The 11,100-nt window shown below is 40.7% G+C and overlaps 2 protein-coding genes across 5 annotated transcripts; one reads left to right on the forward strand and one right to left on the reverse strand.

Annotated features, from left to right (window-relative positions):
* The first annotated feature begins 2,256 nt into the window (after positions 1–2,256).
* Positions 2,257–5,036, forward strand: LOC116332917 (borealin-2-like). Of its 4 annotated transcripts, none has more exons than XM_039610000.1 (10): positions 2,257–2,443; positions 2,524–2,655; positions 2,729–2,769; positions 2,858–2,942; positions 3,045–3,109; positions 3,259–3,320; positions 3,819–3,911; positions 4,100–4,181; positions 4,402–4,488; positions 4,559–5,036. In XM_039610000.1, the coding sequence occupies exons 1-10, from the start codon at positions 2,332–2,334 to the stop codon at positions 4,601–4,603; spliced, it is 804 nt and encodes a 267-aa protein (XP_039465934.1). In that variant the 5' UTR covers positions 2,257–2,331; the 3' UTR covers positions 4,604–5,036. The 4 variants fall into 4 exon arrangements, with proteins under 4 accessions (XP_039465934.1, XP_039465936.1, XP_039465933.1 ...); XM_039610002.1 differs by having other exon boundaries at positions 2,261–2,443; positions 2,858–2,909; positions 4,559–4,847; XM_039609999.1 differs by having other exon boundaries at positions 2,262–2,443; positions 3,816–3,911; positions 4,559–4,804.
* Positions 5,037–5,327: 291 nt separating this feature from the next.
* Positions 5,328–9,759, reverse strand: plin2 (perilipin 2). The gene is made up of 8 exons (XM_031756024.2): positions 9,671–9,759; positions 9,392–9,437; positions 8,969–9,164; positions 8,615–8,697; positions 8,159–8,444; positions 7,459–7,637; positions 6,156–6,272; positions 5,328–6,022 (listed from the first exon to the last, which is right to left on the reverse strand). The coding sequence occupies exons 2-8, from the start codon at positions 9,419–9,421 to the stop codon at positions 5,591–5,593; spliced, it is 1,323 nt and encodes a 440-aa protein (XP_031611884.2). The 5' UTR covers positions 9,422–9,437; positions 9,671–9,759; the 3' UTR covers positions 5,328–5,590.
* Positions 9,760–11,100: the final 1,341 nt, after the last annotated feature.

Raw genomic sequence — 11,100 nt, forward strand, 5'->3', positions numbered from 1 at the left:
TGGCTAGCAATCTACTTGGTTTCTCTAGATTTATTTCTAAACAATCTATGATGCAAACAGTCTTCTCAAAGCTGCTCTTCCGAAATGCATATGGCAGAGATTGTCTTAGGGATTCTCTGTCAGGCCACAACACTAGACTTGGCACCAGTCTACAATGCATCACACTGATACAGTGTTTGAAAAGCTTTGAAACAGTGGTTGAGTCAATTTTGAAATAAAAATCCAAAAAGTCAAAGGACAAGTTCATTCAAAGCTTCATTAACGTTAATGTACTGCTGAAAACATGTTAAACAAGATGAGAATTGTATATGTTGGTAAACCAGTAAGAATATCAACCCTTTTATCATCATTATGGAAGCTCATTTCATTCAGTGTAGTGTTACTTGTTTTTTCTTTCAGCAACACATTTTCAGTCCTCAGAGCTTGGCATTCTTGCTCAAGAAACTGGAGGCGTTTACCACATGTTTCAGTGCTACATAATAGAACATTCTCATGGAGAACAGGCTGGACATCATTTACAGGTTCTTCATTGGTGAAGTCCTTCAAAAGCTGTGAGATGGGAGTTTGGTCTTCAGTAGGATTCTTGCTGTTATCTTGGGGATAATCACTTGGTTGACTGGTGAAAACACAAAATAAGTATATTAAGAGAGGTGTTAAGATATAAACCGCATTTGTGTCAATCATTCTATTCCTACAGTATACTACTACAGTACATGATACCACTACTAGCTTGTACTAAACTTAGAACCAATTGTGCAGAAACGTTTTGGTTTATAATTTTACCGAGTAGGATAAAGTGGGGTTGAACAGATTAAGAGGATCTTTTACATATATTAATTTAAGTATGATAGTCAGAGTAAGAGACCAAATCAACATGCAACAAGAAAACAAGTAGATCCAACATATATTACAACAGTTCACTAGAGAAAGACTTTGATATATTCACCTTGGAGGGATGCCTTCTGCAGATAGCTTTATTTGCTCTATCCGTGGTAGCTTTGCTTTTTGTCTTCTGTTGAACACGTCCAGTCTCATTTTTGTTCTCCTCTTCTCTGGAGATGGAACATAGTTGAAAATAGATGGAATAAAGTCCGGACTCAATGGATTGTTGCTCTTTCTGCCTAGAAAATAAATAAACATTTCAGTACTTCTACTTTAGAGCTTGCTAACTTAGAAAGCACGACAGAAAGCCCACGATGCATGTAACTATTTGGTTTAAACTCATCAGAAACCACAATGATGGTCTAGTAAATAATGAAAATACTTATGTTAGAAAGCTTGTATTTGGTAACTTACCCGATATGAAATGATCGCTGCACAAGCGGAATCTGACGGCTGGAGGGTCTTTCAATCTTGTTTGGCTTACTCCTGGCTCTTTTAATCTTTCAATTTAGCTCGCCTTTCCGCATCTTTGGGAATGCGGTAAAACGACGTACTTTTCTCCTCATCTATTAGTACAACCTGGGGCGAAACAGTTATCAACCATGGTTAGCCTCCTTCACCACGGCAGTCAGGCGACTGCTGCCAAAATGGGGGGGGTCGGGTTATTGTTTCCCCAGAAACACTTCCGTTGTGTTTTTTCCTATATGTGTTTTCGTTTTTCCTATTTCCGTTGTGTTTTTTTTTCCCTATTTCCGTTGTGTTTTGTGTGCTTTTGCAGCATCTTTCTTATTGCTGGTGTTCTCTTAAGTTGCAGTCCGTTTGGCCTCCCAGGGCCACCATAATAAAGTCTCTGATTCTGACAATGCAGCAAGCAAACCTCCCCACTCACAGCCCCGCTGCAGTTATTCAGGGCCTGTGGAATCTCCAGATGGACCAAGACTGTTTTTTTTTTTTTTGAAGACAGATTTCCTGTACAATATTGGAGAGTAAGACATGCATATGGAAGGTTAATCCGGATTATACATAACATGGAAATACACATGGAACATGTCAGATTCATAAAGGACACTATCACAGGGTGTTTGTTTGTTGTTTTTCAGCAAACCTCTAAAGTGAAACCTGAAAATCTGAAAAGTGACAATTACAAACTCTTGATGTGGAGTAATTGAAGCGCCGCGAATACTTTTCTGGCTGTCCATTTCATAAAACAATGTCTTCTAAAACACTGCCACCCAGTGGTAAAATAAAACAATGTTGCAAATTCTGATTAGATTTAGCTCCTTTAACATTTGTTCAAGTCGCCAAGCAACACGGACAGCTCTAGAATAACCTCATTACTTCCACCCCGCCGCGCGCATGGATATCTTCATTAAAAGTGCTGCGGTGTCAGGTGTGCGGCTGTCTAGTTATTTGATCAAAAACTCGAGTCCACCAAAGCAGCGTGGGGAGATGGCACCGAGGCGGACAAAAAACACAAGAAGCGTGCAGAGTAAAGAAGAGCTGAGCCGGGAAATGCGGCGCAGCAAGCTGGCGCTCTTCATCCAACAGTTTGAGAAAGAAGGTGAAGTGCAGCCTCGCTGCAGCCGCACCCACGTAAAGCGTCATACTTCGTTTCTGACGTCCATCAATCTTTCTTTACAGCCCAAGAACGCGTGAACGAGCTGGAGGCCAAAATGGAGAACACGCTGGCCACAATTGAAAAAGTATTCAAAGTGGAGCTGATGAAGATGCCTCCTTCTCTTCAAAACACCCTCATAGGGGATTTAATAACCGGTGAGTCCTCCGTGATTTTTATTATTTTGAGCGTCTTACATGCACAACAACTACCGACTGTTTTCTCTTATAGAGGAGGAATTCTTAGCCAGCGAGGAATCAATAGCCAGTAAGGTGAGTTGGGTTTCTGGTTATTATCTGCTGTCTAGATTTTTGTTTGTTTTTTTATAATCATATTATGTTATACTTGGACCTTTTGCAGAATGAGTTTGGAGAGATACCCCAGCCCCTCAAAAAGATAACCAGTAAAAGAGGTGAAATCAAGCTACATTTTTCCATTTTGTCCAGTGAGGTTCACAATTTATCTTGTCATAGTGAAAAACCCACAACTTCATTTCTCCAAGTTATTTTTTGTTTAGCTGTCATTATATTTACTTGTATTTTTGCAGCTAAATCCACTGATTCACCAGATCAGTCTGCCCCAGCCCACAGGGTCTCATCCAAAAACTCAAAGGTAGGTGATGCAGCAGGTGTATTTGCACTGGCATGGCTGTCACTGTGTTTTTAAAGCTTCCAGTCATCATAAAAAAAAACACAATCTCTGGGGGGGAAAGCAGTCTTTTCTTTATTTTCTGTCTTTTTGTTTTGTGTCTTTGTGTTTAGGGAGTGAAGGAAACCAAAAGGACGAGGACACTAGTCTGTAGTAACAGCACTGGAAATCTCATGTAAGGATTGAGCTCAAAGTCACATAGTGCATGGTTATTTACTGCTCTGAACCCGATCAAGGCCTTGTCCAGTGTTAGTTGAACTGGTTTTCATGTTAACTGGTATGTTTGTCAACATTTCCACCTGCCATGAGTTCTCAAAGATTTCTAGACACCCAGGAGGTAACGGCATCAATGCAGCTCATTAGTTTGTGAACAGAGTTTAGATCATCAGAGGAAAATTACATATAGTAGGAGATATTGACTCTTTGATGGTACCATGTTGGTAACATACCAAGACCCCCAAGGAAACCACTGATTGAATATTTGTTGGTCACCAGTGTCAGTCTGAGCAGGTCATAAAACCCTCGCTAAGCACTTTTAAATGTGGGGTTGGCCATGGCTGCTTTTTAGTCAGCAAAAAAAAAACACGTCTTCTACACGGGGAGTGGAGTATGCAAACAACCAGATAAAATGAAAGGCCGTTCAACTGTAACATCAGCACTCTGATTGCAGCAGACCCTCCTCAGTCATAACCAAGAGAACTCGCCGCTTGGCAAGTTGCAAGACCAACGACCCGTCCCCGCTGAGCCAGTCCAGACTTAAACTCAGGTCTGACGCCTTTGTTCGATCAGAAACATGTACTGCATATGTTTTGTTTTTGGCTAAAACTATTTATTTTATTTTTTTAATGCTCTAAACTGTGAAGTTTAGCTCCTACGTTTTTAAATAGTTGGTGAGTACAAATACTGTCAGCTCTCATTAAAATGCACTGATATGAGTTCTGTGTTGACCCGCAGGTCTGTGGTCTCTGCTGGTGATCTGCACTGTTCTACAGCAGGCTCTACTGCACACATCACTGTAACCACAGCACAGGGACTGGTACTTAATTTTTTTTTTTTTTTTCTTCCTCTGTTTTTCTTTGTGCTGGCTTTAAGAGTCAAACTTGGCCTAAAATTAAGGAGTTTGTCCTTGTTCTGGAGTTCAGTGTATGGAGTCAGATTTTTGAATAAAGTGTTCCTTATGTGACCTGAGGTCCTGCGGTTTAACAGATTCTAGACATTGTTGATGTATTTTACAAGTCAAGTGTTTCTCTTCATAGATGGTGAGCTTTTCTGAAGAGACTAAAGATGACATTAACTGGGACATGCTGGATGATGTGGCGCGGTGCCAGATTAAGAAGCTCTCGGTAGGAGAAGCTCACTCCATTCCAAACTGTACATAGAAACTCCATTTGAAACTGTTATGTCACTTTTCAGAGTCTGATAGATTATCTGTCACAGCGGAGTGGCTGTGACAGATGACCGAAGAAACCCAAATATCTCAGTGTCCAGGATGTCTGTCCAGATGGAGCTCAGAAACACATTTAACTTAGAGAAATTTGTATTATAAATGTTCAGCTGTGCAATTTACAATGCATTTGTGTGGATTTTAAAACTATATAATAAAGCTAATTTTTATAATGATAATTCACTAACAAGCACCACATTATTTGTATGATGGCCTTTCAAATGTGCAGCTTTTTTCTTCTTTACATAATGTACCACGTGGAGTAAATGTTGTCTAATAGAAACCAAATGGGGACAGTTTTATTGGGTAATTGAAAATCTATTTAGGAATGTCTTTAAATGGCGTCAGTGTGCAGCACTAAACTGAAGATGGTATGGGCTAGCACAGATAATGGCTTACACCAGGTATAGGCAACTCCAGGCCTCGAGTGTCGGGGTCCTGCAGGTTTTAGATCTCACCCTGGAACACACCTGAATCAAATGATTAGTTCATTCCCAGGACTCTGGAGAACTTCAAGACATGTTGGGGAGGTAATTTAGCCATTTGAATGAGCTGTGTTGGATTAAGGACACATCTAAAACCTGCAGGACACCGGCACTCGAGGCCTGGAGTTGCCCACCCCTGTGCTTACACACATTTCATGATAATAAAACTAAAAGCAAGTGTTAGTCCCCATTTTGTAAGAACCTTCAACAAAAACTTCAATAACATAAATTAAACAATAATGCAAACTCTAAACAGATTTCACACGTTTATACTGAAATAAGCACAGGTTTATTTTTCCAGATTAATGATTTTTATGATAAATGTGGATATGAAATTGCACAATAGTTTTGTAGTTAAAGATTCTAAAGTTAATAAAATTTGTTTTCTTGGTACTGTGAACTACATATTTCAGGTGCTATGTCCTAATACATTTGAGATTTTAAAAAGTTTGCATACAAAGCTGTCAAATATTGCCACAAAATTCAGAATATTAAGCTTTAAATTGTAATGGATCACTACAGGGATTCCATCTCCACCTCCATGGGCTCCTCCCTCGGTCCCTGTGTAGAAGAGCTGGAGGATGTGGCGTAGGTGCTGCTGTCAGAGGCCGGTATGGGAGTGGGCTCGGGAGCCATCCGTGGATAGAAAGGTCCCACCAGCCAGTTGAGTGGCGTGTTGTTGATCAGATAATCCATGACGTTGTCCAGGGACTCTTTCATTTTGCTCAGCTGAACTCTGCTGCTGGTCAACACGGTGTCTGGCAGGTCTCCCAGCGCCTTAGCTTTGCTGAAGTTGGCGTACACCTGTGAGGCCGAGTGGCCGAGAGACAGCGCCTCCTGTTGGATGTGGTTGGGGAGACCCTGCAGGCTGGAGACGAGGACAAGGCAGGTGGTCTGGAGCTGCTGGGTAAGGGAACGCGCTAGGGTCAAGGTGCGGGACTCAATTACCTGCATGGATGGAGAGGAACAGATCTGAATAAGTCTGCATTATCTTCCCACTTTGATTTAATAAGATAAGTGCTGTGTACTCTACCATAAGTGAATCTTATGGATAATATTTTATCTCAATGTATAGCTTTACCTCTGCCTCATGACAGTTCTCCTGGTTTGGACTACTGGACTTCCATGCAACCAGGGAATTCAACTTCTTGTTCACCATCTGGTTAGCACTGTCAATGTTCTTTCTGCCAACCTCAATCTGAAGAAAAACACAGGAAACGTTTATTTTTATTTTTTTTTTAAGTCCAAAAGCATTGAAAGGACAGAATGGCTCAATCAGCTGGATAATAAAATGAACCAATACTGGCATGATGACTGATGCTGGCAAGCAGGATGGTGTTTACTAGGGCTGTGCGATATGACCAAAATCTCATATCCCGATATTAAGACATTATCGTCCGATAACGATATAAATCACAAAAATGTAACATTTTCTGTAAATTCTGTGAATGTCGGGCAGCTCGACTTGCGTGAAGTGTTTCCAGCTGGGCGTCGTGTACCTGGAGTCGAGTGTTTTAACTGATGCATGAAACGATACATTTTAGACATAGGTTGTAACGACGCCGTTTTCTTTGTGAGTATTTATTACACGGCGTGCTGCTGCGGGAAAAGCCTGTTCTAACGTTTGAGTCTAAGGTTTATTTTTTAGCACCTGACGGCTCTTTTTTGCTTCTCATCCGTAAATACTCTGCATCTTTCACGTGATTCAGTTTATTTTGAAAAGTCAACAGGATCTTGAGCTTTATTGTGAAAGGTTTATGTGGAAAATAAACAAGCGGACACGAGGTGGTTTTACCGTCGTTGTTGCTAACAACAACGCATAAAAACAAGCGCTTGTCCGTCTGTAGTGTGGTTATATTAAATATAAGAGAAAAAGAGAACTTTAGGAAATTAATATGGCCACTACAGTGACCATCAAAATAATGAAAAAATATTGCCGTAAACAGTTTATTTTGCGACACCACGAAACAAACGATAGCGTAAAATTAAACGATAGACGTTTTTCTATCGTCATCCGATATATATCGTTATATCGAACAGCCCTAGTGTTTACTGATGTCAGTGAATGAGTTTTGTCATCGCTTTTTAAGGGTTAAATATTCAAAAATGGTCTAACTACTGAGATAGATAGAGATCTCTCTATCTATCATATATATATATAGATAGAGATATATAGAGATATAGATATATATATATTATTTAAAAAAACAAAAAAACAAAACTGGTTGTTTGTATAATGATATTTCTTTGATATCCAGGAATATAAGAGTAAATGTATTAGGACCCCCCCCAAAGACCAAAAAAAAAAAAAAAGTCACTTCCTGTGAATTTTGCTTCCTGCTCATTATGTTTGTGTGTGAGTGTGAGAGAAAAAGGAGGCTCACCAGGTCAACAGTGGAGTTCAGCTCAGAAATGAACTCCATGCAGCGCTGCTTGCGATCTCGTATCTGGACCACGGCTCTGCTGTACGCTCTCTTGCGGAGCTTGGTGGACAGAGAGCCCAGGCGGACGTAGTAGCTCGGCTCCTTGTTGTCACAGCTTTGGACTGTTTTTGCCTCCAGCTCTGTCATAAGGCAGGGAACCATGGAAAATCCCAGTCAAACAAAAAGGCCAAACAACAAATTATATAAAGTTGTCTTGTTTTTTTGTTTTTCTTAAAACCTAAAGTGTGGACAAGTGTAAAAACATATTAGTTGTACTTGTTCACAACCGTGAGAAGAGATCAGCTGAAAGAATGTGTACAAGACTGTTTCATAAGTCTCTACACACCACAGCTCATCCTGAACAGCTCTTTTAATATGTAGTCACCCAAACAAGGCGCTAATGCAAATTTACACACATAATCTGATCCGGTCAGCTTTTCTGGAAACCGGACCACTAACTGAACTTTGTCACATCTTGTTACACACACAAGATTAATCTCGCTAGCTTTTATTTGTATTCTGTTTATCTGAAAAACAAACTGGAGACAAATCCACATTTTAAATTATATGTAAAAAGTAAATCATTAGAAGTTTTTCCTTAAATATTTAAAGAAAAATCTATAGAGGCATTTTTTTTTCTTTGTCTTTTGATTCCACTCACCCAGCTCAGCCTCAGTCATAGGCAAGTACTGCTCCACCAGACTCTCGGATGTACTCAGGGCCGTGTCGACTCCGCTGCTGATGAGCCGTGCCACTCTGCTCTCCAGTACAGTGCTCACGCTGCCGTTGACGACAGCTTTGGTCTTGTCCACCCCACCGTGCACCGCACCCCTGGTTTTCTCCACAACGCTGGTCAGAGTGTCTGAGACCGTGCCCTTGGCACCGGACACTGTGCCCGTCACGACATCTTTAGCAGTGGTTACTACATCCTTGGCATTGGACACAATCTGGGGAGGTCCACATGCATTTTTATTTTAGTGATTGCAGCAAAGGATGAGTTTCAAGTTTGTGAGGAAACAGCAGTTGTGAAAAATGGGACAAAGGTCACGGCTGATAACCGAGGAGATTAGCACATTTCACATTGTGAAACTGAGCTTGTTGATGAATCAATGCATACCTGCTCAGAGGGCTGGTGAAGAATCGGCAGGGTTTTCTCAATCTTGTCCAAACCTTTACAGGCAAGATCATTGGCCATAGCAACTATAGAAGAAAGAACAAAAGAATGCTTATGATTAAATAAAGTAAGTAGATGTTCCTTAAAGTAGAACAAGTATAAAATCTAAACCGTATCAGAAGCTATGATGCTTATTTCTGTCTGATTATAATAAGTGGGTGAAAGGTCGCAATGCCTCAACGGCCTGACTTGAACTTCCGGTTTCACAGCGTGACTCAGTTTAATCATCCCTGCAGTTTCACTCTGACCTCCTCCCACCTCTAATACCACGTCTACAGATGGATGAATGGTTCTTACTCTGAGGCTCCAGCTTGTCGATGATGGGTGAAGCAGTGGTGAGGGCCACCGAGGTGATGGTGCGGACTCCTTGCTCCGCGGCCTCACACACAGTCTTGATGTACGGGTGGTTGTCCTTTGTGCTGGAGTACACACTGGATACCAAGCCATAGGTGGAGCTGACCAGAGGAAGGCTGGCGACCCTCTCCACCACACTCTGTAAAGCCAACAGAAAGAAAACAGTTAACGTACAAGTCTACAAATTCAGTGTAGTCTGATCCAGAGAGTGTCTCTGAACTCGTTTAAACATCACGGAGTGCTATTTTGTGACTTGCTATCGGCGTAAACATGGTTTTAAAATTGTAAACCACATAAGACCTTTGAAAGCATAGTTTCACGAAATTTACTTAAAACTACAGTACCTGAGGGCAAAGACTAACTCACCTGAGTTGGAATAACTTCAGCGGTTGCCATTTCTGTCCAGATAAACCTGCAGACAGAAAAGGCGATTTAGTTCAAGAAAACAACAAACACGTAGAATCACGACATTTTACAGCAGATAAACTGGAGGTTGTTACTTCCGTATTAGGTTCCTTAAAGTTTCTAATAGTTAGCTACATAATAATAAACGCTCAAGCGAACCTTCTACCGATAGAAAGGCTTTGTAACTGCATTAAACAGCAGTTAAAAAACATAATGAAACAGATGCCAGTGGACACTTACCGAGTAACTCAACTATTTCCAAACGGTCAATGAGCTGACTGATACTGCGTGAGCAGGCTGTGGCTGTTTTTATGCGCTGCAGCTATCGCGAGATCTAGCCAAGCGCTGTGACGTAGCGTCGCTACTGCCAGTAGGGTAAAGGTAAAAGGGGTAAAAGTTTGGTCGGGGAATTCCTCTGAAATCAGCGGTCACATGAACAGGCGGTGACAGAGTTCAGCCCATGGTTTCATCTCCTTTCAGCAGCCATTCAAGTTCAGTGACGACACTTTTTAAAATGTACATATTTTTAATACAACAGCAGAAACAGTCGCTCCAAAGCTGTGAGTAGTCTACACTGAATATGGCTGCACTTCTTTACCATGGGTCCTAGGAAAAGGAAATACATGAAAGCCTCTTGACCTTTTCCCCTACAGTCTCCAAGTACAATACACAAATGACAACGTACTGCCTTTTTAATTATATTTTGTATAAATCATCATAACAGTCAGTGGTCCTGAAGTCTGTTGTTCCTGGTAGTTTGTGGTAATTTAAAGAAATTCAAACTGTTTGGTTTGGTCACATGAATCCTTTAAATATAATACCAACTGTACCATTACAGGTAAAACTGTCATTTTAAAAATATTATTTGGCCCCTCTACAATTCCCTATTATATTACATGATATTTTGCTTTAGCGGTTGCGTTTCCCAGCAAACGTCTATTTAATTAATCATTTCCAATTATCACAAAGCCAACCTGATGAAAAATATTGTAGCTGTTGGCTTTTGGAGACCCTTTGGGGTCTGAGTGCAGTAAATCAGTCTTGCGCAGGCTCAGACTTGGCACGTTTTTCGGGATCTATGTGAGCCGGCTTGATTAGCTCAAACCCACATCATCTACATGGGACCTGCAACAGTTCACTGAGATTAAAGGAAAATAATTGGCAATACAGGATGAAATATGGACAAATGAGTCCATACGCAGACTCTGAATTTAACGTGCAGCAGTGTACACACACACCTAAGTATCATTATGTTTCATGCAGTAAATAAATGTTTGTATTTTGCTGTTGAAAGCAAAACATTATCTTATCATTCTTTGGTGCTAAGTTTGGGGACAGTAACTACTGGCAGAAACCTGAAGGGACAAACAGGATTTCAGTTTGTGGAGTTAGAGTGTATATACAAACCACACAATGCACGTTTGAGTTATGTATTAAAAAACTGAGGCCATTTTCACAGCAGACTGGTTTTTGTCACCACATGGGAAGAACTAGTGTCCCTAATGTTCATCAGCTGTTTGTTAGTGTGATGCTACATAAACTCCCCAAATTGTAAGTCATTTCACAGTTTCACAGTCTTTATTACCCAGCGATTGTTAAAATGAAGATTGAGTTGAAGTTAAAAAAAGTCACTCCAGGGCCTTTTTAATTCACCGTCAAAGTATTTTCTC

This window comes from Oreochromis aureus, linkage group 3 (assembly GCF_013358895.1).
Source record: "Oreochromis aureus strain Israel breed Guangdong linkage group 3, ZZ_aureus, whole genome shotgun sequence".
NCBI classification, from domain to species: Eukaryota; Metazoa; Chordata; class Actinopteri; order Cichliformes; family Cichlidae; genus Oreochromis; species Oreochromis aureus.

What these genes read in the sequence shown, in the direction of transcription:
- plin2 (XM_031756024.2), bottom strand. Translation starts at nt 9,421, where the DNA reads ATGGCAACCGCTGAAGTTATTCCAACTCAG. An exon ending in CGACAAGCTGGAGCCTCAGA is followed by an intron (nt 8,698 to 8,968) that starts GTAAGAACCATT and finishes TTTCTTCTATAG; the next exon opens with TTGCTATGGCCAATGATCTT. An exon ending in TATGACTGAGGCTGAGCTGG is followed by an intron (nt 7,638 to 8,158) that starts GTGAGTGGAATC and finishes GCCTTATGACAG; the next exon opens with AGCTGGAGGCAAAAACAGTC.
- LOC116332917 (XM_039609999.1), top strand. Translation starts at nt 2,332, where the DNA reads ATGGCACCGAGGCGGACAAAAAACACAAGAAGCGTGCAGAGTAAAGAA. An exon ending in CATAGGGGATTTAATAACCG is followed by an intron (nt 2,656 to 2,728) that starts GTGAGTCCTCCG and finishes TTTCTCTTATAG; the next exon opens with AGGAGGAATTCTTAGCCAGC. An exon ending in TCTCATCCAAAAACTCAAAG is followed by an intron (nt 3,110 to 3,258) that starts GTAGGTGATGCA and finishes CTTTGTGTTTAG; the next exon opens with GGAGTGAAGGAAACCAAAAG.